The sequence below is a fragment of the Malaclemys terrapin genome, chromosome 1 (assembly GCF_027887155.1).
Source record: "Malaclemys terrapin pileata isolate rMalTer1 chromosome 1, rMalTer1.hap1, whole genome shotgun sequence".
Taxonomy (NCBI): domain Eukaryota; kingdom Metazoa; phylum Chordata; order Testudines; family Emydidae; genus Malaclemys; species Malaclemys terrapin.
Window position 1 is genome coordinate 218,861,498 of NC_071505.1, and position 27,769 is coordinate 218,889,266.

General features: G+C 41.2%; 1 protein-coding gene across 3 annotated transcripts in view; it reads right to left on the reverse strand.

Moving 5' to 3' along the window:
* EGFL6 (EGF like domain multiple 6) overlaps nt 1-27,769 on the reverse strand; it is a 62,460-nt gene that overhangs the window by 13,653 nt on the left and 21,038 nt on the right. The window contains exons 6-9 of one of the 3 annotated variants that reach the window (XM_054007649.1): nt 25,866-25,958; nt 23,659-23,793; nt 21,712-21,834; nt 9,088-9,405 (exon numbers count right to left, since the gene is read on the reverse strand). In XM_054007649.1, coding sequence (XP_053863624.1) covers nt 9,088-9,405; nt 21,712-21,834; nt 23,659-23,793; nt 25,866-25,958 — 669 coding nt within the window. The remainder of the gene's footprint in view (nt 1-9,087; nt 9,406-21,711; nt 21,835-23,658; nt 23,794-25,865; nt 25,959-27,769) is intronic. The other 2 variants (XM_054007665.1, XM_054007659.1) reach the window with 2 other exon arrangements.

Genomic DNA, 27,769 nt, shown 5'->3' on the forward strand with positions numbered 1-27,769 from the left:
ACACCCTTGCCCCACCCCCTTCCCTGCCTCTTCCCCCAGGCTATGCCCCTGCCCCACCCCTCCTCCGAGGCCCTGCCTCCACTCACTCCATCCCTCCTCCCTCCCCCCATCCTCACTCACTTTCACCATACTGGGGCAGGGGTTGGGGTGCAGGAGGGGATGCGGGCTCTGGGCTGGGATTGAGGGGTTTGGAGTGTGGGAGGGGGCTCTGGGCTGAGCCTGGGGCAGGGGGTTAGGCTACAGGAGGGGCTGAGGGGTGTGGGCTCTGGGAGGGAGTTTGGATGTGGGAGGGGGCTCAGGGCTGGGGCAGGGGGTTGGAATACAGGCTCCAGCCAGGCGGTGCTTACCTTGGGCAGCTCCCGGAAGCGACCAGCATGTCCAGCTCCTAAGTGGAGGGGCCAGGCAGCTCTGCACACTGCCTCGGCTCGCAGGCACCGCCCCTGCAGCTTCCATTGGCTGAGGTTCCTGGCCAATGGGAGCTGCGGCACCAGCGCTTGGGGCTGGGGCAGCGTGCAGAGATCCCCTGGCCACTCCTGTGCCTAGGAGCCAGAGGGATGTGCCTGTCGCTCTGGGAGCTGCGTGGAGCCAGGGCAGGTAGGGAGCCTGCCTTAGCCCTTCTGCGCTGCTGACCGGACTTTTAGCAGCCAATTAAAATCTCCCGGATTGGTTTCAGTAACCACTGAGAGATCGATTCCGATTCTGGGAGATTCCCGGCCAATCCGGGATGGTTGGCAACCCTACTTCCATCTCTGCTGGCACCATCATGTCCATCTCCCAGATGACTTCATTTGCCAGATGGCTGACATTATGAGGCTTTTATCTAGTTGTGGAGTATCTAAGCATTATTTGCACTTGTAATGAATCAATTATCAAAGAAGAATAAAACTAGCGGCAAACAACCTGCTTAGCTGAGATGCTTCACTTGTGATTCAGAACATAATAATGTAGAATCTGTGAGAGAAGACAATTGTATTCAATATTGTGAAAAAACAAAAACAAAAAAAGGAAACCAAAAGCTTTTTAACTTTTGGTGCAAGCAAGTCAAGAGGTCGTGTTATTTTCACAGTATGCTAGGCCATTTTGTGGTTGTGTTTTAAACACACTATATTTCCATAAACTGTTATGGTTAATGTAGAACATGAGATTCAGCACAAGTTAATAGCACCTCTCTCTATACCTTATTCAGCGTGCAGGATGGACAGTGCTCCTTTAATGGACTGCTGTTCAAAATTCTGTTTTCCCCTCATTGCTCAATGTGTGGCCCATGCTGTATCTACAGCACAGTATCCAAATCCTGCTCTGAAGGATTTCAGGTCTCAGAAAATGAGGGACAATTAGTGAAGAGTTTATTTTATGTGATTTGCCTAGCATCACATAGGAACTCTGAAGCGGAGGCCGGGATAGAACTCAATTCTCCTGGGCAGCATTCAGCTCCCTTATCTATCAGTCCATCCTTTCTCTTCCTGCAGTCCCCTGCCTCAGCTGCTAAACACCTTCCAACATCTTCAACAAATGAAGCAAGGACCCTTCAGACAACAGCCTCTCTATGGATTCATCCCCAGAGCAGGTCTATCTTGTGCATATTGTGGCATTTCACTTTTGTGTGCTTGACTTTGCAAATTTTAAAATGTTCTTTTAATATTGTTTTAGATGTACAATTTAAAGGGTGGCTATCAAGACTGATAGGCCCTGTGTTTGTTGTAACTGGCCTGGGCCATTTTTAATCATTTCAATCTCCATATGGTATTTCTGTTGTATTTCTCTGCTGCTCCTTACAGCTATATTACACAACTGATCCATTATGCATATAAATGATCTACTGTACTTTCACGTAAACCAGTGGTTCTCAAACTTATTTGATGCACCTCCTTCTTTGTGTCTGTCTGTAGTAGTTTATGCCCCTTCTCTTCACCACCCAAGTAAATATACCGATAAAAAAAAAATCAACATGCAACTCTCATTAAATACTAAAAACAGTAAGGCTTTGATTCAAACAGAGCCAATGATCCATTGTGATAAGAGCGCTCCTCTCCCCTTTCCCCCCAGTGCCTCCTGACCCCATGAAACATCTGATTTGCGGCAGGCAGTAGGTGCTGAGAGGAAGGGGTGGCACTGATCGGCGGGGCCCACCGGCGGGCAGGAGGTGCTGGGGGGAGGTTCTGGTAGAGGGGCTGCCGGTGGCTGCCGCTCGCCTCCTCACCACCCCCTACCCGCCGCTCTCCTCCTCGCCGTCTGCCTGCCTGCTGATTGCCTCCTCACTCTACTTGCCTGCCTGCCTCACCTCCCTGCCCCCCGAAGCGCGGGCTGCTCTGATTCACTGTACCCTACATTGTTTGGGGGCAGTGGAGTAAGGCTTTTGTGAATCCTGATTCTGAGTTTTAGACACCTGAAGAGGCAGTTAGGTGCCTACATTCTTTTGTGAATCTAACCCTTAGGCTCCTAAGTCCCATTAACTTTTACTGAGACTTATGTTCCCAAGTCCCTTAGGCCCTATTGAAAATTTAACCTTATTCTTTAAGATTTTTGATTGTTTATTTGAGGAAATTACTCGCTGGCGTTCCCAAATTAAATGGAATTCTGTCTTCAAGGGATGCAGAAGAAAACCTGAATAATCTATGTACCAGTTAATGGCACAGGAACACCAAGTAATCTCAGGAAATGATATTCCATCACAATGGCTTTGTCAGTGGAATGACACTGGTGAAAAGCTGGAGTAATGGGGTAGTGAATCAGGCTCAATAATCCTGTATTTGATGTATAATATATGATTTTTGAAAATATATATGCAGATTTTTTCAATTTGATCTTTTATTTAAACAGAATACTATTTTAGTTTTGACTTCAGCCTATTCTGTTAGTATTTTCACACTGAGATCAAAGAGACTGTGGCTTTGACTGTGTATTTTGTATGGTAGATAGAGGAAACACTTATGTTAAATACACACTGGGAGTTAAACCAAGAACAAACACATGAGCAAATTATGACCAGAAATATACAACCAAATATGAGCAAAAGTAAATGTTTCCTTGTGTTTGCATTAGAATTTGCTAAGAAAACACATGACAATTACATTTTTTTCTTATGAACCAGTCCTTGGCAGCCATTTTATCAAATTAAATGATACTAGGTGAAGTGTCTGTCCAATAAGCCAGGCAGATAACAATCTGATACAAACCATGAGGTAACATGCAACTTCAAGAGATCATGATATTGCCTGAAAAGAACATTAAGGCTTTGAGAAAAAACAATAGAAGCAAGGAAATTCCATATTTAAAGCAGAAATGTATCCTACTCAAACATACACAGTGAAACAGGAGGAAGTTAAGAACATGTTCTGTAGTGCCAAGGTACTGGAGCTAATTAAACTCCACCTCAAATGAAGAGCAGTGCTTACATATGCCCATGTAGAGCTGGGTGAAAATTTCCAGCTGAAACTTTTTTTTCCCCTTGAAAAAATGCAGATTTGTGTTGATTTTAGCAAATTATTTTTGCTGAAATGAGTCTCCCCACCAAACCCACACATCGGAAGTGTTGAAACAAGAAACATTTCGATTTTTCAGGCTAGATTTACAAGGGGATTTAGGTGCTAGTCACAAAACTGAGCAGGAGGAAGAGAAGGACAAGCAGCCAGAAGATGAGCCATTAAGAAATAGGGAAGGTTGTGAAATAAATTTCTGATACAACAGAAGACTTTTCCCTTTTTTGGTGGAAATATACAAAAACTACATTTTGATCCCTATTAAGGCGGGGGGGGGGGGAGGGGAAACCTAGTGTATGTGTGTACTAAAGCATATGGTACAGCCACTAGGAGCTTCTTAAAGATTGTCACCATACTGAATCCCTCTCCCATAAAGAGTAACTTGTTTTGATAATATAGGATCATGCCTTCCCCAAAGTTTTTCCTACGTTGACTTATCAACAGCACATATAATGAGAAAAATAAAGAGATGTATTTACACAGTATGCATCTCTAAGCGAGCTGTGTGCTCCTAAGCATCCCGCAATATCATAACAACTAAAGTGATTTCATAGTCCAAGGTTCAAGCAAATAAGGCCCTAAATCAAGAGTGGAGTTTGTTATAACAAAGTAGGTGAAATATAGTATTTGGACATTATACAGGAATGGAAATACAATTAATACGTATACCCTGAATTGAAAGAAAGGCTGTTTGAATGCCACAAAGGGTAAAATCTCTGACGTCCTGTTTATAGTAGGGATCAAATCAGAAAGCCATAAAACACAAACACACACACACACACACACACAGAGTCAGGCTCTGGACTGAGATTTATTGCATAGTACTCTTCCCATATACAGCAAGATGCCAATTTGGTTACCAGTACCCTTCGGCACAACAAAAATTCCTCTGCAATATTCAGTATCTAAATACATTAAATTATTAATGGAAAATTTCAGCCAATTAGGATAGAACTGGAATGGCACACAGTACAAACACAAGCTCTGATTGTGCAGTAAGGTGTATTTGGACTGAGCCCAGCACCTGTGCAGAGCAGCCCAGAGGGGGGGGGGGGGGCAAGTGGGGCAATTTGCCCCAGGCCCTGGGCCCCGTAGGAGCTCCCACGAGAGTTTTTCGAGGCCCCTGGAGCAGGGTCCTTCGCTTGCTTCGGGGGCCCCGGAAAACTCTCGCGGGGTCCAGGCCCCCGGAGCTTCTTCCGCTCCGGGTCTTCGGTGGCAGTTTGGCGGTGGGGGGTCCTTCTGCTCCGGGACCCACGGCGGGAGGTCCTTCCGCTCCAGGACCTACCACCGAAGTGCCTTGAAGACCCGCGGCGGGGGGTCCTTCCACCCTGGGACCCGCCACCGAAGTGCCGGGTCTTCGGCGGCAATTCGGCGGTGGGGGCCTCCTACCGCCGAAGACCCCAGGCCCCCTGAATCCTCTGGGCGGCCCTGGTGCAGAGTCTAAAGAAGCTGTGCATTAAAGTAAACGGAATTCTGTGCTGGGCTCCACCCGGCCACATCGCCTGCCAGGTTCAATGAAGTGAATGCGATGCACTCAAAAACAATACAGAAATGTGAAAAGTGAGCAGAACAAATTCATCCAGTTACTATTCTGAATCTTGAGCATGGTGCGTAAAATAAAATTAGTGGGCACTTAAAAAAAAGTACCAAATATGCAGCTGCTGGCATGATATGAAAAGTCTGGCAGTGATGGGAGAGGGATAAAAAATAATAATAATAAATTAATTAATATATAGCACTTATATAGTGCTTTTCATCAGTAGATCACAAAGAGCTTTACAAATGAGGTCAGTATTATTAGCCTCATTTTGCAGATAAAGAAAGTGAGGCACAAATAGATGACGGCACTTAGGAGCCAAAATCCCTTTTGAAAATATTTAGGCTCCTAAATTTTAGGCATTGCAACCCTGAGTGTAGCAATGCCTAGACACCTTCAAAAAACTGGGTCCAAGTGGCATAGTCTGGAACAGAACCCAGGTCTGCTGAGCCCCGGTTCAGTGCTCTATCCATTAGGAAACACTCCATTCCCAGATAACCTAATAGTTCAATTCCATTTCTAATTTCTAGGATTTGGTTATAATTGCATAAATCATTACACAACCATTTGTTATAAAAATTCAGCAACTTTTTAAAAACAGAAGGAATGACATACTTCAAAAAATTATACTAGGTACCTAAACTAAACTAATCAGGTGGGTGAAATAATATGTTATTCTTACCTTCTCTGAAAGATATCTTATTTTAGACACCCATGATTATTACTGTAGTTAGCCTGTTCTCAACAGCATCTTACATAGATATCTTTCTTGAAGAAATTCATACTCAAACTTCTTTCTAAAAATATGTAGCCGGTAGGAAAAGGCCAAAAATTACTAAGGGATATTGCCCCTCAGCTAGAATGTATACTATATTATCTTATTTAACAACCTGTTATTTGAACTTCAAAGCCAGGCATCTGGATGTGTTTATGTATGTACTGTATGTCTCACAGTACTAAATGTTAGCTCTATCCACACTAGTTAGAGCTTTATTCTCCCCCTAGCTCTTCCATGGCCTTCCATGTAGGCCCTGGAACAGGCCTGCATATGTGATTGAGCTATTCCTGAAGCTTGTCCATATCTTGGAATAGTTTTTCATTCATTCATCAAGATGTGCACTGCAGAGTCAAAAGGGCTAGGAGATTTGATCTGAATGAGTTTCTTCTACTCCACTGCACCTTTCCCCAGGGCTTTGTGAGTCAAAAAATCCCAGATCACCATAGCCTAAAATGTATATACACCTCTACCCCGATATAACATGAATTCGGATATATCGTGGTAAAGCAGTGCTCCGGGGGGGAGGGGCTGCGCACTCTGGCGGATCAAAGCAAGTTCGATATAACACGATTTCACCTATAACATGGTAAGATTTTTTGGCTCCCAAGGACAGCGTTATATCGGGGTAGAAGTGTATATAAAATCTATTCAGCTCTACAGTGACAACCAGTGGATATCACCCAGCAATACTGCCCTCACCAAAAATACTTGAATACTCATATTTCTTCTTCATTTGTGTGTAGTGAAAGGAATGGGTCTTGCTCCTGCAGAAAGCAGATCCTCGGCAAATCACTCCTGAAAGTCATGTTCTGATGGTGTAATTTTCTAGTGGAAGCACGCGTAAGGCAGCCTATTCAAGTGATTAGAGCATGAGACTACCACTCAGGAGACCTGGGTTCTATTGCTTATCCAGAGTGAGTAGGGACAAATCACTTAATCACTATCTGCCTCAGTTTCTCCACCTTTGTAAAGTATTTTGAGATCCTAAATTGACATATGCGGTAAGAGCTCAGAATTATTAATATGTGGTGGAATGGAAGGGCATTGAACAAAGGCCAGATTTCAGACTTCCTGTTGGCTCTGCTGCACAATCTTGTGTAATATCTGGATTTTATCCTCTGACTGAGCTGAAATATCCTCCAATTATCACTGAACCTTGAAAGAGGGTAATTTTAGGAGAATAGTGCCTTCGGCAAGCAGACTAGTATTCTCAAATGTATTCTATGTTAATAAATGTATTTGTACTTGGGTTTATTGCTACTGCAATAAAAGACTTTTTGTTCTGGCAGCAGCAAACATAACCTTTTCCTTAAAAAAAAGCATTGATATTATTTGAAAGGGTTTCTTTGACACAAGAAGGGTTTCTTTGATTCTTTGTATTAACAATTCCAGTGCTGGCTAAACTGAATATGTCTTCATAAATAATACCATGGGACATAAATGTATCATTTTAATCAGTTTAGGAGATCACTGATACGTTATTATGTCCCTATTCTTGGGAAGGGAGAACATTTCCTGGATTAGCTAAGAGCAAGGCATGACTTTTATAGTATCTGTTTAGTTAGCCACCAGCCTGAAGAATCTGAGCTAGAGATATTACAAATATTATTTAAAAGTGCAGTTAAAAGTTCCTTCAACAAAGAAGATGACCCTCTCTGTTGTTCAACTGGAAAAACACTTGTTTTCCAAGGAAGTAACTGAACTGAAATGCTGTGAGGGCTTGCTGAAGAAAAATATGTACATATTTCTGATGTCAGACTAGTGTTAGAAATTCCCATCCAAGCACAACCAATGTTTTCAGCTGTATCCTTCTGATAAATTTCCACATTCAAATTAAAGACCTGAGAAACTCTGTAATGTATAGCTAGTGACTTTTATATGACATGAATAACAATGAATAACAATAACAAAACTCTGTTTTTCTTTTCTGTATGATGCCTACTTGTCATCTAGGATGACAAACATGGAATCAGGAAACTAACTTAATGTAGAGCTGATTCTTAATAAAGCAGCACAATTTGCCAGGGGCTTTTGTAGAGAGGATGGGAAAAAGCTATTAAGCTACATTCCTTTGTTACTCTGCTTTGGCTGGGCTAGGTCTTAGTTACAGGTGGAGGTTCTGGACTTACTGGTTATCTCCAAAAGGAATTATACTAGATAGCTTTGTGAAACAGCCCTCCTCAAGAAATGTATCAATAAAACAGCATTTCTCCAAGTGAACACAGGCCTTGGCTACACTTGCAGCTGTACAGCGCTGTGAGGTAAACCTGTCTTCGTACAGCTGAGTAGGGAAAAGCGCTGCAGTCTGTCCACACTGACAGCTGACAGCGTAGTGGCGTGGCCACACTTGCAACATTTGCAGCTGTGTTGGGAGCGGTGCATTATGGGCAGCTATCCCAGCATTCCTGTGGCTGCAACGTGCTTTTCAAAATGGGGGGAGGTGGGGTGGATTGTGACAGGGAGTGTGGGGGGAGAGAGAGTGCATTTTGGAGCATGTCAGCACTCTATTTTGCAAGTTCTGAACTCTCGGCCCCCTGCTCATTCATTTACTCACTCAAAGCAAGCTGCAAACTGCTTTTCTCTGTGGCACGAGCTTTGAAACCGGCACTTCCGCATTCCTGCTGCCGGTCACAACTATGGAGACGATTGGCCACTTGACAAGGTGATTAGTACAGCGCTGCAAGCGTTTACACTCACACCGGTGAGTTGTAGCCACTCCGCTGCAGCTGTTATTCCTCTCGGAGAGGTGGAGTACCTGCAGCTGTGTACCCAGGGTGATACAGCGCTGTACATGCCTTGCCAGTGTAGCCGGTCAGTGAGTTACAGCGCTGGGGGAGGCTTTACAGCGCTGTAACTTGCAAGTGTAGCCAAGGCCTCACTTTCTCTCTCTCTCTCTCTCCTCCACTCCTAGCCTTTGTCTCTCTCACATTACAGTCACCCTGTATTTAAGTTTATCTATTTCCCTTAGGCATTCTCAGAACACCCATCACTGAAGAATGTAGATGCCAATGTGCAACTAGTGTCACTAAAGCCTATTATTAATGCCATTGATTTATGTCTCCACTAATGGATCTGTTTTAAACACCTAATTGTCTGATACCCTATAAAGGAGATTCAAAGTTTTTAATCTTTAGACTATGTACCTGTTTACTTTTCCTCCTTTGCCAGTAAACACATGTAAAAGTATATGATATATAATATTTGACTGTAATCTTGTTAATATTTATATGTACTTTTACATAAAAATCAGTACAGATTTATTCACATAAATAAGAAATGATGGTAACACTTACTAAAGACATCTCCTCTAAGGCTTTGTTCATGACCAATCTGGTTCTCAAGGTCCTCTTGTTCTTCCTCCTGTTCCTCCTCTACAGCATCTTCAGTCTCTTTCTCCTCTACATCATATGTCCCTCCAATGTAAACACCATCTTCATAGTCAAAGGATGGCAAGTGAACCTTAGAAGCTGGTGTCATGGCTGGTTCTGGGATCACATTCTTGATCTCTTCATGTTTTTTCACACTGCTCTTGTGTGCAAGAAGTTTCTTGATTGTGTCCTTGATGGCTCCAGGGATTCTTGTGACTTCCTTCACCAAATTTTCAGGGATAACTAAAACCAACAATGAAATGTTAAATATACACTTGAAGTAACTGGACCACCCCAGAACCTTAGTGCTTTTAAATCGATAACACACGATCCACTGCAATTTTCAAAGAAACTATATGGCCAAATTCACTGTTGTCATATGTAGGTGGAACATAGAGCTGAACCTGCATACTCTAACCAGTGAACTTGGCCCATGGTACATACAACCTTTCCCCACTGTTTGATTACATTTTAGTGAAAATGTTCTAGTCTTATCTGCTGCAATTTAAAAAGCAATACTTAGTAGTGATGGGTGAACGTCAAAACGTTCAATTCAAATGGGCACCCAGAAGTTCAGGAGCTTATCTAGCTTATCATAACTTCCTGCTTTTGCAGGAGTTGCCTAGAAGTATTACACAAATATTCTGCCTCCAGAGGTTTCCAATATTTCTGCTGCCAGCTGGCCACAAAATACCACAAGAACATCCAGTTTTGTGGTATTTTGGAACTTCTGCCATTGTCCAGAATCCAAAAACTACAGAAGCTGCTGGAAATGAAAAACCATGAGTGTGTGTGTGTGTGTGAGAGAGAAAATATTAACCAAGCTTTTTCAAACCTGAAAAAAAGAGGGAATGGGATTCGAATTTGTGGTGGTTTTGCCCATCCCTCCTACCTAGTAGAGTATAATTAAGCCAAATATAATTTATATCTAGACAGCAAACTACAAAGAACATCACTGGTAAAATTTCCTAAGGGATGCTTTTAAATTTAAGCAGCAGCTCCATTTTTCGTGCAATGTTTTCCTTGGCAATGTTTTGACCTCCAAACTTAAATGTATTTCTTAATTTTTGTTTTTTACATTCCTCTCTCCTGTCTCCATGAACCCCAAACTATGTTGGAATTGCACAAGTGGTGGGGTGGGGGCAGCTTCCTTAAAAGCCCTCTGCTGCATTTCCAGGGGAAGGAGCAGCCAGGATTGCTATCACACCGATGGTGGGTTGGCAGAGAAGGGCATATATTTTCCTTCTGTGAGTGATGACACAGGTAAGGAGCAGGGTTACGGTAGAGGGGGAGATTGGGGCAAGGTTTGTGTCTCTGGGCCTGGGGGGGGAGTGGGTTGGTTATGTAGAACTGAGATTTTATTTAGAGTGCTTTTGTTTGGCTGTTTTTCTCCCCCTGTGCAGATATTGGGAATTACTTTCCTCTGCACCTTACACTAGTTCATACCCTTTATTCCAACCTTGGTGATGGGGGATTTGGCTCTGATGGATTAGCTGACATCCCTCCCATTTAGGTGTTCACTGGGCAGAGGAGCTTTCACCTCTCTCCTTACTAAGGAAAGCTTTAGATGTTATATCTCAGAATAGGTATCAGAGGGTGGGCCTCATCCTCTGTTATTGTTAAATGAAAGATTGGTTCTATCTAAAATACTTAAATGCCCCCTATTACTGTAGCAGCTGAGAGCCTCGCAACCTTTAATGTATTTAACCTCACAACACCCGTAAGGTGAGGTAATGCCCATTTTACAGATGGGGGACTGAGTCACAGAAAGACAATGTATTTTCCAACCTCACAGAGGAAGCCTAGTGGGACAGGGAATTGAACCCAGGACTCCCAAATCTTAGGCTAGAGCGCTAACCACCAGGTCACCCTTCCTGGTTGATAATAAAACACTGGCCATCCATGATGTGGCAAAGGATGAAACTCTGACTTCACACATATGGCAGAGATGTGGTGGGATGACAACACAGGACCAACTTTGGCTAACAGAGACCAGATGGGTATGTGGTAGAGCATGAACTGAAGGGAATAATTAAGAAGGATGCCATGGCTTAACTGTTTACATCTGACCAAAAGCATAGGAAAGCCACTGCCCCAAAATTACACCTGATAGTGCTTCTCCATGTGATCTGCAAGTCCCAGGAAAGAGATGGGAACAGATCTGGTGATATAGATCACTCACTGATACAGCAGAAGTTCCTGTACAAGCTGAGGAAGTTCCTACTTATGGCATCAGAGGCACTGAGGGAGACAGTGCCTAAGGAGTTTTAAAATCCACACAGATAACAAGTCTTCCAAATCAGCTCAGGACTTCATGGCTGCCATGACAATCCTAGGATTATCCCATGTCACTGTATGTTCCAGCCACACTCTGAATCTGTTTGGGTTAGGAACATACATTGACATGCTTCTTCTGGTTTGAGTTCAGAGCCCCTCTCTCCTGTTGGGGTGGGGGATCTGCTTTCATGGTCTGCCCCTAGAGGTTAATGAGACCTGAGCATTCTAGAGAGTTCTAGAGGAGAAGACTTTCTTGCTCACAGAACACTCTCAGGAGGTTAGCAGAACTTTATTATAGTCTTTGAAGACATTGGGGGTGATGGGGGATGAAGTTTCTTTTAGGAATTTGAGGGATAGGGAGAAGTGGATATTTTCCCCTTTGTTTCTGCTATCTAGTGGTTGTATATCTGGGGAGGGGTATGCTGCTTTTTTTGAATTGCATTTTTAATTGATGGCAAGGATATCTAGAATAGGTTCTCTTTTCTGTGTGTTTCTTTAAATAGTAGTAGCAGAAAAAAAAATCAGCAATTACAAATAAAATAATTAAATGTGTAACATGGAGAGTACGGGAAAAGGTAGATCACATCAGCTCCCCTTTAACACATTGCTATTAGTTTGAATTTGTCCCTTTTTCAAAAGCCCAAAAGTGGCTACATTTTCTCTTTCAATGAACTGTCCCACATAGTTTCTCTGGGAGGTACTTAGTGATGTATTCAGGTTTTACGAGGCTGCAGCTGCAGGTATAAAGCAAACCAGTGCCAATATAAATAAATCAAAATCTCAGATGTTATTTTTCTTTCCTTTGGATAATAGTTCCAGGCTCATTTGCCATACATCTGCATGTCATGACTTTCTTAATGTGTTGCTTAGCAAGCCTTCCCCCTGGAGGATGGTGCTATAAAGAACGTACTGTATAATTTAGCCGATATGGTTCGCTGAGTCTTTACTCAGAACACAGCAAGAAAAATTAACAGGAAAACCCCATTCCCAACAAATTTCCTCTCAACAATCAGTAACACAAAACTCCAGGCTTTTAATAAAGAGCCTGTGGAGGTTTTCAAGTCAAGTCTGACTGCCCAGCAAACCTGAACATCTGCTTTCAGTTTCTGCTTTGAAGCCTTCCTTTTGAAATGAAAAATTCTTATAGCTCAACCTAATAACCTTTATGGTGCCAAAAAGAAAGAAAATAGGGGCAAGGAAACCAACCTACAGATGTGATAAAAATATGGGGACAAAGGTGCACAGTCCACACACCTTTTTGGTTTGTAATAATATTATGAAAAGCTGCATAGTCTCATTTTAGAATCACGGGTGAATGGAGGTTGGGCTGGGGGCAGCTTTTTGGAGGTATCACTAATCCTTTTTCCAATCGGATTCCTGTCTTAAAGTAGCCTAAGGTGCTAAATTTAAGCCTTCTTAAGTCTGGATGTCAGCAACAGCTGGAGAGGATCCTTCCCCATATTCATCTGGAAAATCTTATGGTCCCACAACATGTTCTGTAGAATCTACTGTCATCAGAGTTTGCTAACTTCCACATATGGACATCACAGGAAGGAACAGTCTGAGCCTCCATGAGAATGTGGAATGCAGTGGAGAAAGCCAAAGGCCAAACTGCTTAAGACTAAGGCTGTGAGGCTGGAATTTTTGAGAAAAACCCTCAATATATAATCCTATATTTATTGAACACAAACCTTCATGCATTTATCAACAACTTTGATCCATTTCTCCCCTGCCATTCTTTATAAATCTCATATCTGGCAGTATATAGATTAGTACCTGTAAGTCATTCTTTTACATTTTGTGTTTATAATGCCCATAGGAAAATGCATCAGCTTTCAAAGGTACTTTAATTCACAGAGAATTAAAACAAAAGACCTGTGCAAGCAACAATGCCAGTGGAGGCTAAGGGCTAAAAATGATTTTTTTTCTGTAAACACGTTCTGTGCAAGATTAAGAAACCAAGGAATTGGTGAGTAATGGCGGAGTTAAGCAGGTTGAGTTGGAAAGAACATAGAACAATTGCTAGACTCCAGCTTTTCGTGTGCTGTGCTATACAAACAGGGATGTTGTTCCTGAGAGCAAAAACAAAAAGATGGAGATGTACATTCCTTTCTCTCACATGTGCCTCTGTAACCATGGCTGGGAACTGGTACATAAGAACCAACTGTTCCCAACAGAGAAGAGTGATTGCTGTCAACTCCTATACGCTATATATTGCTTCCTCCTTGACACCTAGCCTCACGTTAGGATTATCATCTGCCAGGTTTTCTAAGAGGTTAGTTTATAAAAACAAGTTTATAAACTTCTGTATATAAAAGTGAAAGAGTGAGCATGCACGTGTGTATATATATATTCCATAAGGTTAGGAAATTTTAAATTTAAATATAAAATTCCCTAACCTTATGGAAAATTTCTATAGAACTTAGTAGGGATGCAACCACTAGGATTCCAGAGTAATAACTCTAAAAATCTATTGCATGTAGTAGAAAATGCTTCTCTTTCTACAGAATTTTGAAACTATCCTATACATTTCAAAAATTACATAGATTGGTTTACAAATCCTATAGAAAGACTACCACTCTTCTTTAGGAATTATTGCAAAATAGTCTGACAATGCACAAAAACTTGATGATATTTCCAAAACTCCCATTAAGACATTTCAAGAGTTGATCCAGGAACAAGCTCATTTAATTTTTAAGATATATACAATTTTAAGTGAAAAAAGATGTTGACAACATTGATGAAAAGATGGTAGACAGATTTGGCCAAATAAATTGATCTGTATGAATGGGTCTCTTCAGTGTGTGTAGCACATAGAAAAAAAATGTATAAATTATTGTACTGATAGCCTCTGACTCCAGTGAAGATACATAATATTTTTGCTACCAGGGAGGTGCTTTCTTGGAGGGGGTTGTGGGTAAAGGGGTACATATTGCTCATGTTGTGGTTGTGTCCAGGAAGTAGGCAGTTTGGGGAAGAAGTTGCTAGATAGTTTCATTTTATGACAAAATACCAGCATTCTAAAGATCCCTTGACCTGCTTACTTAATGCTCCAGTAAAGGACCTTCATTTTAAACAAAACTGCAAATTAATTTTTTATATTGTTAACAGCTAGACTGTTTTGGACACTATTGGAAAAAAATGTGACCTTTCCTCCTATGGTATTGTGATATAGTAAAATATGGATTGTCCTCATAATGGAAGAGCTTTCACATACAAGAGAAGTGCCAAAATGAGGATAGGTACTTAGGAATTTGGTCACCCTCTCTTGTGTATTCAGAGGAAGAGGGCACCCAGCCAGCATGCCAGAATCTTTATCCAAGTTCTTTGAATATTAAGCTGATCCTGAATAAATAATGTAGTATGTTAATTGAAACTTTGCCTTAATAAAAAGTTTCAAAATAAATAAATTCCCATTAAAAATCTGACCACCTCGGGTAGGGAAAGAGCGAGACTTAGAGAAACTGCGGCATTTCCACAATACTGGATTACACTTGCCTAAAGCAAGCAGCAAGACTTTCAGCAGGCAATACCTGAGACAGCAAATGGATCACAGTTATTGAATAAAGGATGGTAGCAGTACTGGGCTACATTTTAAACAGAATTAGAAGAGTCTCACGGTGACAGGGTTAGAACAGCTTTTTAAGCTTCTGGAAATCCTGTGATGTCGGCCTATGCTTTGTTGAGGATTGGTGAGTTAGTAGGAAAACAGAGCCAGACTTAGGTTTTTCATGTTCTGAGATGAACAAAATCACCTTGAACAATGTGATATGCTAGACAGAGGGGAGACAAGGACAGTTGTGTTCATGTGCTGCTATTTAGCAACCTAACAAAGAACAACAAGACAAGAATGTAGAGCATGACAGAATGCTGGATGAAACGTCTAGTTTCAAAGTTAGCACTGCCTTTTCCTTGCTCCTTTAATAACTTAATACAAAGAGTGAATTAAAAGAAGCAGTTCCTGTCTTCCCAGGAATCCATATTGCTTATGTAAAAACTCTTGGGATTCTATTCTCAAATAAAAGACTGAAACACACACATAAGTGTGTGATGGAAGAAATGTACTTAGTTAATACACAATCAGAAGTCAGGAGAAACAGAGACCTGACAAAAGCTGTGGACTGGAATAAGATGAAGGCCAGATGTGAGAATGGTTAACAACACCCAACAACACTCAGAAGTGTTGAGAGTCTCTGGGTTAGACTAAAAGGGGTAAAAAACAAGGGAGATGTCATGCTAGGAGTCTACTACAGGCCACCTAACCAGGTGGAAGAGGTGGATGAGGCTTTTTTTAAGCAACTAACAAAATCATCCAAAGCCCAAGATTTGGTGGTGATGGGGGACTTCAACTATCCGGATATATGTTGGGAAAATAACACAGCGGGACACAGACTATCCAACAATTTCTTGGACTGCATTGCAGACAACTTTTTATTTCAGAAGGTTGAAAAAGCTACTGGGGGGAAGCTCTTCTAGACTTGATTTTAAATAGGGAGGAACTCGTTGAGAATTTGAAAGTAGAAGGCAGCCTGGGTGAAAGTGATCATGAAATCATAGAGTTTGCAATTCTAAGGAAGGGTAAAAGGGAGAACAGCAAAATAGAGACAATGGATTTCAGGAAGGCAGATTTTGGTAAGCTCAGAGAGCTGATAGGTAAGGTCCCATGGGAATCAAGACTGAGGGGAAAAACAACTGAGGAGAGTTGGCAGTTTTTCAAAGGGACACTATTAAGGGCCCAAAAGCAAGCTATTCCACTGGTTAGGAAAGATAGAAAATGTGGTTAAGCCAAGGTGGTCTTTTGCCACGAGATCTTGCATGATCTAAAAAATAAAAAGGAGTCATATAAAAAATGGAAACTAGGACAGATTACAAAGGATGAATATAGGCAAACAACACAGGAATGCAGGGGCAAGATTAGAAAGGCAAAGGCACAAAATGAGCTCAAACTAGTTACAGGAATAAAGGGAAACAAGAAGACTTTTTATCAATACATTAGAAGCAAGAGGAGGACCAAAGACAGGGTAGGCCCACTGCTTAGTGAAGAGGGAGAAACAGTAACAGGAAACTTGGAAATGGCAGAGATGCTTAATGACTTTGTTTCGGTCTTCACCGAGAAGTCTGAAGGAATGCCTAACATAGTGAATGCTAATGGGAAGGGGGTAGGTTTAGCAGATAAAATAAAAAAAGAACAAGTTAAAAATCACTTAGAAAAGTTAAATGCCTGCAAGTCACCAGGGCCTGATGAAATGCATCCTAGAATACACAAGGAACTAATAGAGGAGGTATCTGAGCCTCTAGCTATTATCTTTGGAAAATCATGGGAGACGGGAGAGATTCCAGAAGACTGGAAAAGGGCAAATATAGTGTCCATCTATAAAAAGGGAAATAAAAACAACCCAGGAAACTACATACCAGTTAGTTTAACTTCTGGGCCAGGGAAGATAATGGAGCAAGTAATTAAGGAAATCATCTGCAAACACTTGGAAGGTGGTAAGGTGATAGGGAACAGCCAGCATGGATTTGTGAAGAACAAATCATGTCAAACCAATCTGATAGCTTTCTTTGATAGGATAACGAGCCTTGTGGATAAAGGTGAAGCTGTGGATGTGGTATACCTAGACTTTAGTAAGGCATTTGATACGGTCTCGCATGATATTCTTATCGATAAACTAGGTAAATACAATTTAGATGGGGCTACTATAAGGTGGGTGCATAACTGGCTGGATAACCGTACTCAGAGAGTTGTTATTAATGGTTCCCAATCCTGCTGGAAAGGCATAACGAGTGGGGTACCTCAGGGGTCTGTTTTGGGACCGGCTCTGTTCAATATCTTCATCAACGACTTAGATATTGGCATAGAAAGTACGCTTATTAAGTTTGCGGATGATACCAAACTGGGAGGGATTGCAACTGCTTTGGAGGACAGGGTCATAATTCAAAATGATCTGGACAAATTGGAGAAATAGTCTGAGTTAAACAGGATGAAGTTTAACAAAGACAAATGCAAAGTGCTCCACTTAGGAAGAAAAAAATCAGTTTCACACATACAGAATGGGAAGAGACTGTTTAGGAAGGAGTATGGCAGAAAGGGATATAGGGGTTATAGTGGACCACAAGCTAAATATGAGTCAGTGTGATGCTGTTGCAAAAAAAGCAAACATGATTCTGGGATATATTAACAGGTGTGTTGTGAGCAAGACACGAGAAGTCATTCTTCCACTCTACTCTGCTCTGGTTAGGCCTCAGCTGGAGTATTGTGTCCAGTTCTGGGCACCGCATTTTAAAAAAGATGTGGAGAAATTGGAAAGGGTCCAGAGAAGAGCAACAAGAATGATTAAAGGTCTTGAGAACATGACCTATGAAGGAAGGCTGAAAGAATTGGGTTTGTTTAGTTTGGAAAAGAGAAGACAGAGGGGACATGATAGCAGTTTTCAGGTATTTAAAAGGGTGTCATAAGGAGGAGGGAGAAAACTTGTTCACCTTAGCCTCTAAGGATAGAACAAGAAGCAATGGGTTTAAACTGCAGCAAGGGAGGTCTAGGTTGGACATTAGGAAAAAGTTCCTAACTGTCAGGGTGGTTAAACACTGGAATAAATTGCCTAGGGAGGTTGTGGAATCTCCATCTGGAGATATTTAAGAGTAGGTTAGATAAATGTCTATCAGGGATGGTCTAGACAGTATTTGGTCCTGCCATGCGGACAGGGGACTGGATTCGATGACCTCTCGAGGTCCCTTCCAGTCCTAGAATCTATGAATCTATGAAAACCCCTTTAGGTAAAGGTAAAAGGGTTACAATTTTTGTAGATTCTAAGAGGCAGTTCAGAAACACACTTCAACATGCCATTCAAATCTACAAACAGAGGCAAAAGTAAGCCTGAAGTACCACAGACAGTATCATGGAATCATAGAAGATTAGGGTTGGAAGAGACCTCATAAGGTTATCTAGTCCAACCCCCTGCTCAAAGCAGGACCAACCCCATCTAAATCATCCCAGCCAGGCTTTGTCATGTATACATGCAGTATTCTGTATGCAGTTCACTGTAGTAGCCATGTTCCATTCTATATATAGATTAAAAAACACCAACCCACGTCTGGATTTTACATTTATTAACATCTGTAATTATTCAATGATTTTAAGAGGTTTAGCCACACTATTCTCATTACAAGCAATGAGAGCTACCTGGCTAACCTCTCACATAACACTTTGATTTATCATGCATTAGTAAAATCTAATGCCATTGCAATGGAAAATAATTCATAGTATCCTGTAGAAAACTGTTATCCAGACCTAGTGATTCCTCTCCCAAATATGGTATAGTTTTAGGACTAATCATGCAAGATACCAAGTACCCTAAGCTACCAGGGTGAAATCCTGACCCTAATGAAGTCAATGGCAAAACTCCCATTGACTTCAATAAGTCCAGGATTTCACTCCCATTGCCTTTTGAATTGGGAGTACTTAGCTGCTCAGTATAAGTCTGTATGTCTATTTTACTGTCAGCTGCTACACACGTCTCTTTTAGCACCAATGCTGTCCAGGTTTGCCCTCCCACTGAGTACGTTTTAGATTATTTTCTCTACCTAGACTTGCATACATTTTCCCAATTGAACTCTTATTTTATTCCTTTCTGTCCATATTTCTAATTTCTCTATTTATCTGTGTTATTTCTCTGCTCTCTCTGGAGTTCATACCTCCTAATTCATTATCCTCTGCAAATTTTAATAATGTGCTACTTTTTATCCCTCTTCTGGATAATTAACAAACTTCAGTAAGTTAGGACAGAATACTAGAAACTATTGTAGTGAACAGTCCCAGACTAGCAGAGAGATGGAGTAGATGGTCTAACAGGATTTTTCAGTCTCTAACATTGATGATTCTATAGGACTAGCCCTTGTAGAATGTGCAATAACCACCGCATATGCTCAAAAATTCTTCCTTTGTTCTCATTCAAGTAACTTGTAAAATGTAACAGAGTGATGCATATTTATCTTTGAAATATTTCTGTTTAAGTAAAAATAATGCATAGATTTGGTCAGAAAATAGGGTTCCCCTGATGAAAGATTTAAGCTTTTCTTAGAAAAATTGAAAACCTTTGACACAGAAATTTTCAATCAAAATGAAACATTTTGACATTTCTGCATCAATTTTTGTTTTGTTTTGTTTGTGGACCCAAATAGAAACATTTTGTTTCAGTTTGGTTTGACGTTAGACTGTATTGTGAGGCAAACTACGTCTCCCATGATGCTCCACAGTGTCCCCTCTTGCTGAACTACTGGGGTGCATCAAGGGTGATGAAGTCTGGCTGGGGAGCCCTGTCTGCAGGGGAGAATATGGGCATGAGGCACCTGAACTACAACTCCCATGAGAGACTGAACTTCCAAATCTAAATTTTCAGATTTTGGTCAAAGAATTTTTGGTTGTTTGTTTTTTTTAATGAAAAGTCAATATTTTCCACAGAACATAGATACTTCTCATGAAAAATTTAATTCAGTCAAAAATCCAATTTTCCATGAAAATATAGTTTCAATGGAAAATTTTCAACTAGCCATATTTATGCAAAAGTATCAATTTCACTTTTGTCTTGTATTTAAAGTACTATAAAGGTGCCCAGTGCTACCATGGTAGGTACTAATGACCATTAAAAGTGTATGGAAAACTCCCCTCTAGGGTGCGTTTCACAGGATTGTCCCAGTTTTGAGCAAGCTAGGTTTTAACTGTATTTACACTGAGTTTTGATGTTACACTTAGAAGATGTTGCAACATCATAATTTGTCCCAAAGGACAAACTTGTAAAACTGTCAACTCAAAGTAGAATTCAGTATATTTTGCTACAAGTTCTGGCAGTATACCTTTTTCCTCTCTCTCACACACATACTCTCTTTTGGCATGTCAGAGTCATGCTCTTAAACCGAACTATGTACAAAATCTGACCAAAATTAGATATTTTTGCTTGATCCTGGGTAAATCAGTTTGATGTGGTCCAAATTTCTGAATCTTTAGCTGTCATGCAAGTCAGATTTACCTGATGGAAAGGTATGTCAAACAGTGATGACAAAGCTGGGATAAGATTAACGCTGTAATCTTCACACCCTTTCAATGTTGACTACATTCTTGTCATTGGCAACTTTGAAGGTGTAGTTAGTATATAGTGTTCACTGAACTTGAAAACTGTTCTCCATGGCCATATACCTTTGCACTAGCATTAAGAAAGTAAAGACAATGGGCCAAATTCAGCCCTGAAATAATAGTGTCCTTATTGACTTCACTCATGTTGGGTCTGAATTGAGCCTAACAGATTCAGTACTGATGCAAAAAAAGGATTCTGCATAAATTGTCACTATGTACAGCATCTAGAACATGATAGGTGCTAGTCAGCTTTTTAAGGCATCATTGCAAGGTTTGAGATACCACAGTAACGGGAATAAGAACCTGTATAGAATATAATGTCACAGCACGTTTTGGTGGTGCTAGTGTAATATAAATAAATAATAGAATGACATAGAATCAGTGAAATGCAGGGCTAGAAGGGACTTTGAGAGGTCCAGCTGAGGGAGGTCCATACCCAATCACCTAAAGTTTAAAAGGATTAATGGAGCAGGACCCATGGAAAGGGCTACTGTGACATACAAAGTAGATAAGAGCTTATCAGAATATTTTCACAACATTCTTCCTCTGATGAATGGAAACATTTTCAGATCTCCTCTGAGGAAGATTTATTGAATTAAGTTGTAGGAGAAACCTTCCCCAGAAAATAAAATGGTGCACTTAAATAGGCTACTCTTGTCTTTATGTTCAATTTTTTCTTTTTTGGAGGATCATTTTCATTTAGGAGTTGGCATACACATCTCTGTGGACAGAAGACATAAGACAAAACTATAAACAAAAACATTTTAGCACGAAAAGCAAGCCCTGTTCCCTCCACACCCATTTTACCTGAGCTTGTTTGCAACTCTTCTAGAAAGGTCTGAACAGTTCAAGAGGCCAAGCCTTTGAGGAAAAACTGCAGCAGATTTCTTTAGAGAGAGAAGATAGATAAGACCATATTCTGCTCACCATTACATCAGTGGGATTCCACCAGTGTAACAGAACATAATTTGGCCAAAAGAATACTTTTATTATATATGCAATAAGAGATTACTCTTGTAATATGTGTGTGACTTCAGTGGGAGTTTTGTCTGGCTAAGAAATAAAGGACTGGGTTCTAATAATCATCCTATAGTTACCTGAGAAGAGTAAAAGCAATGCACCTCCAGGGATCAGCAGTTACTTACCAGAACATTCAAATCCACTACCTCTGTAGCCCTGTTTACATTTGCACTTGAAGGATCCCTGAGTATTGAGGCACCCTGCATGGACGTTACACTTGTGTATACTTGCAGCACATTCATTTATATCTAGAAAAGGGATACTTCAGTGAAAATTTCAGTCAGTCATCTGTTTTCAGACAATTTAAGCACCAGCATCAGAACAAGAATGTCCTGAAACCACCACTAACAGAAGAATCCGCTCTGGGTATGGACTCTTGCTTCTTTCTCAAGACCACAACTTTTGGCCTCCGTTTCTGAGCATGACTTTTAGTACAATAATTGTAGGGCCTGCTCCAGGTCCTAGTGAAGTCAATGGAGGTTTTGCTTATGCCTTCAGTGAGAGCAGGATTGGGCCCTGAGATTGTAAATGTTGCTCTCCTAACAAAATACAAAGGGCCCATGAGAATAAGCATGACTGTGATGAAATGCAGGCATTTTGGCCCTAGTTCTGCCCTCCTTGCATGGAATAGCACCTCACTCCAAGAACAATCCATTGCAAGTAAGGGTGGCAGAACTGTGCCTGTAGATTGTAAGATCCCTAGGGCAGGGGGTTCTTGTATTTGTTTGAGAAGTGCCAGGCATTTACAGAATGCTGCTGGAAAATATAATTGAGGTATTCCGTAAGCCATTATGTTAAATTGACATCAGAACATTTTAAACAGTGGCAGTAACTGATTTAATTGTTTTGTTCCATCTGATTTTGCCACTGAATGGCACAAGAGCTTTTCTGGTTTCTCCCACATGAGGGAGCTAAGTTCTTACAAAGTTAAAGTTTTGCACCCATGATTCACACCGGGCAGGTCAAAGGTACAGATGCAAAGCATGGCTCAGCGTGGACAGACATGTAACAGAGAGAACTCTGCATCAAACGGCTGATGTATTTGTCAATAAGATTCAGACCTGCAAGCTTTAGGCCAGGTCTCACCATTTTGTCTATGCACATGCATACATAAGGAGGTGGGGGGAAGGATATCATTTTCAGTTTTAAGTCTCCTGGGATTTGAGTACAACAGGAAACCAAGACTCCACTCTGAAATCTGCCTTAAAAAACCTCTCAAAAAACAAGAGGACATTAGTTCTCTTTTGTATGTGCTCAGTGTAATTCCAATTCTCTCAGGCCCTTACGACTGTATCATTAGAGCAACATTTTTCAATGCCTGCCACATCAACTACAAATTTGGTCTTCTTATGCAATATGTGAGGCCTCTAGTTAATGGACTGCAGCAGGGGACTAGGGAGGTTTGACATTTGTTTTTGCATCTGTGTATGTTAAGATGACTTAAGAGTATTTTCATCTGTATTTGTCTCTGCATCTGAAAGATCAGAGATGTAACACAGTTCTTCAAAGTAATTAAAACCTGCTTTTTCCAGCCAGCCAGTTATTTTTTCTTGTTTGAGCTGGACAAACAAACATCTCTTTCCATTGTGTTACAACTTAATGAAAGCATCGGAAGCTGCCCCTCACTATGCTGATCAGAGCCAAAAAATTAATTTACCCCTTTTGGTTTTAATCCAAACAAGCGAGCTTTCAATTAGCAGCCTTAAATCAAAACTGAGCACTCCCTTGTAATCCATTGTTCCCTTGTTGCAGACTTGATTACAAATAATTGTACATCTTGTGTGAAATCTCCTAGAGAGGTCTTGGCAAGAGAAGGCAATATAAATTGCAGTTGCCATTGTAAATTTTCATTGATATCATTATATATAGTTTTTCAGTCATCAGGCTGCAGAGATTAGTCAGTGTCCCAAGGAGGGTTCTAAATGATATTTTACATCTGGTTCTGAGCTGCACTCTCAAGCAGAAGCCAATATTCATGCTTAAAGCAAAATCCACTGATCACCATGCAATAACATGAAAGATATACATTGAGGAAAGGGAAGAGACAAACCAACCTTGTGCCTAAATCTTACCTACACAGTCATAATGGCCTCTGACATATTTCAGTTCATAACCAATCTGACACTTGCAATAGTAGCTTCCAAATGTGTTGACACATCTGCGGTTATAAGAGCAAATAGCTTTGCCAGTGGAGCACTCGTCAATATCTAGGGCAAGGAAAATGGAAATTCGTAAGATCAAGCAGAAACAAATGCAGTGCTAGTTGTCACTTGCAAGGTGTGCTTTGGTCACAGCTGTCACTGGAACCACACGTTTCAAAATGTCCATGTTATAAAACATGTCCTGTGACTTTTATATTTGGGGATTGTTTTGCATATGATTGCGCGGTATGATGGTAACAGTAAAGCCAAGTTCACTGAAAACCTTGAGAGCTGCCAAATTAAAAATTAGGTTGTGTGAAAGGCTGGGAGATAGCAGGAACCATTAAAGGTAATGGTTTGTCATCTGGTCATGGAATATGCGTTGGGGAGGGAAGTACTTCACAGATTGTGATTTCTCTTTTGGGGCAGGGGCAGTTGGGAGGAAACAGCAGAGGACTCTTAAGATAAGGCCTTTTGCAGAGGTGGGAAAGCATCAGTGAAGAAAAAAAACAGCAGTTTTCTCTCCTGATTTCCTGCACTGCTGCTTGCAGGGGTAAATCCTTTGGCTCTGACAGAAAAGTATGAAATTATGGGTAGAACTCAGGCTGGAAGTCGTGAGGGGGGTAGCAGACAGCTGTCAGGGGCATGCGACCACCCTGCCCTTCCCAATAAATGGGAAAGGGGCCCTGGCATGGAAAATGCCTGAGAACCACTGTTTGAAAGATTCTTCAATGATCTGGAGTGGCTATATGTTAAACTGGTTTTAATTTTTTTTCTTATTGCAAAATGAAGTAACATTTTCATTAAAATAATGCAACTGGTGACATATAGCATTTAAAAATTGATGGTATTTGCCTTCCCTTTCCCTCCCACAACCCCACATGACCAAACTGTGACTTTAGATAGAATTTGCCATGACAAACCACTATCCTTAACTACAGTAACTCCTCGCTTAACGTTGTAGTTATGTTCCTGAAAAATGCAACTTTAAGCAAAACAATGTTAAGTGAATCCAATTTCCCCATAAGAATTAATGTAAATGGGGGAGTTAGTCTTTTGTCTGGTGAAAAAAAATTCCCTGGAACCTATTTTTTAATTATATATATACACATATATACACACACAAATACACCATATAAGTTTTAAACAAACAATTTAATACCATACACAGCAATGATGATTGTGAAGCTTGGTTGAGGTGGTGGAATCAGACGGTGGGATATTTCCCAGGAAATGTCTTACTGCTAAATGCTGAACTAGCATTCGGCTGAGCCCTCAAGGGTTAACACATTATTGTTAATGTAGCCTCACACTCTACAAGGCAGCACGAATGAAGGGAGGAGACACAGCATTATAGAGAGAGACAGAGACACACACTGTGTGTGTGTGTGTGTGTGTGTGTGTGTGTGTGAGAGAGAGAGAGACGTGCATTGCCCCTTTAAGTATGCTGACCCCAGTCTAAGTACATTGCCTTTTTAAGTAGGTCAGCAAGTTGAGACAGCAGCTATGGCCAGCAAGCTCCCTCCATCCTGAGCCCTGTTGTTTCCCTCCCCCCTCTATGGAGATGGGATACAGGAGCAGGGGGAGGGAGATACCCTGACATTACCCCTCCCTTGCCCCCCTTCCCCCGCACAGCAAGCAGGAAGCTCCCAGGAGCAGTTCCAAGGCAGAGGGCAGGAGCAGCACATGGCAGTGGGGGGAGGGACACCTGAACTGCCTGGCAATTGCTAGCGTGCTGGGCGGCTGCCGCACAGGGAACTTAGGGGAACTGATAGGGGGGTTGCTGGCCCACCCTGGTTTCAAGCCCCCACCAGCTAGCTCCAACGGGCTGCTCTTTCTGCAAGCAGTGGACAAAGCAGGCAGCTGCCAAACAACGTTATAAAGGAGCATTGCACAACTTTAAACGACCATGTTCTCTAAGTGATCAGCAATGTAACAACGAAACAAGGTTAACCGGGACAACGTTAAGTGAGGCATTACTGTATTATTATTACTTATGTAGCATTGTGAAGTGGTATATTAAATGTATCTGACACCACAGTCAAATATCCAGACCTGATGGTGTAGGCCAGGGATCGGCAACCTTTGGCACGTGGCCATCAGGGAAATACGCTGACGGGCCGGGATGGTTTGTTTACCTGCAGTGTCCACAGGTTCGGCCGATCGCAGCTCCCACTGGCCATGGTTTGCCGTTCCCTTGGCCCGCACTGCTTCCCGCGGCCCCCATTGGCCTGGAATGGCGAACCTTACATTAAACTAAACATTTCCTGTTGGGCTGCTTGTCTATTGTAAGTACTTACATGATCCCTACTACTTTGGTATCTGAGCCTTGCACAATATTTAATGTATTTATCCTCACAATACTCCTATGAGGTTGGAAGTACTTTTATCCCCATTTCACAGATGGGAAACTGAGTCACAGAGCAACCAAACAACTTGCTCCAGGTCACACAGGAGGTTTGTGACAGAGAAAGGAATTGAATACAGATCTCTCAAGTCCCAGGCTAATACTCCAACCACTGGACCATCCTTCCTTTTGCTCATGTTTACACCATTTCTATTGGAGCATTACATTTATCTAAACTCCTTTTTAGTGTTTTAAGGTGTATGCTGAATGTACCGAGATACTTCATAAGCTAAACAAACATATGAAACAATCAAAATGGATGTATGAATAGCTAAAAGAAAGATTTAGGAGAAGCTCTAGACTTGTCTGTTGTATTTAAACACATGCTTCCCGACTGTCTGCCTTCAAATAGCTCTTAAATAATTCAAACAAATGTTAATAATAAAACTACAATGGGAGGCTGGTTAGGGAATCCTGCTGATTCACCCCAAAACAGAACATTTCCAATCACATTCATTTAATTTTCAAGGAAAGAAACACTGTTCCCATCATGGCATGTTTATGGTTTGGAAGCTGAGCCAAATGTCCATATGGGTTCACTCTATAGCTCACAGAGCGATAAAACACTCAGGTCATGTGAAATTTGTGTATGGCGTGCTGTTGCAGCTGTGTGTCAAAAGGACAACTCCTATGGTAACTGTCTCTCCTTAGAAAAAGTGTGTCTAGGTTGACGTGCTTAATTGATCTGTTGCTTGAAAGGCTATGCATGTTTTTTTGCCTATATAGTTACAATTCATTTCCTGTGTGTTTGACATGTCAAACCTCTCCAAGATTCAAAATATTCTTTGGGCTGCAGAGTGCATTCCTATAAAAATGTATTTCTCAGCAACATCTGAAATTGAATAGCTACTGTATTCCTCTGCTCCTATCAGATATTGCCTGCACAGCTGTTCTTTATAATCTGGACCCCAACCCAAACCATTTGTAGTGTGATCAGATACAATTGTGATAGGCACTGTGTACGTGCATGAAATCATCATCATCATCTCCTCTATGTCAGAGACATTTTCACAAGTAATACTGTACATGCAAGAGGAGGTATTTCTACTGTACCTTTGGGTCAATCACAGAAAATACAGCTTTCTTAGTTATGAGTGGAGCTATGTGAAGTTTTTTTGAATGAAAAGTTTAGTCAACAAAACGTGTAGTTGCAGTCAACCTGAAACTATACGGAAAAGGTCACACAAATAATTTCAGCCATTCAGAAAACAGCCAGAGAAGGAGAAGAAAGAGGAGTTGGTGCTGTTGCTCATGTCTGTTCCCTACCCCTCATAATCTTTAGTCCAGTGGCTAGGGCACTTAGCTGGGATGTTGGGGCCCCATGTTTGAATCCCTGCTCTGCAACAAAACCAAGCTAGACTTTTTCATTTCACTGCAAATTCAAAAACAAATTCAGATTCAGTTCAACCTGAATTAAATTTGTTTTTCAGTGTTTTGGAACTACTATCAAACTGGAAAAAAAATCAATTATTGCCCAGCTCTAGTTATGAGTTTCAATCGTCTAAAGTTGCCTGACTGGAATGGAAGTTACATAAACTCTCCGCGCATTTTTGTGGGATACAGAATTAGTCTTGGAATGGCAAAATTGCAAAGTTTGCAGATGCCTGGTGCACCTAAATCTCTTGCGGAAGCTTG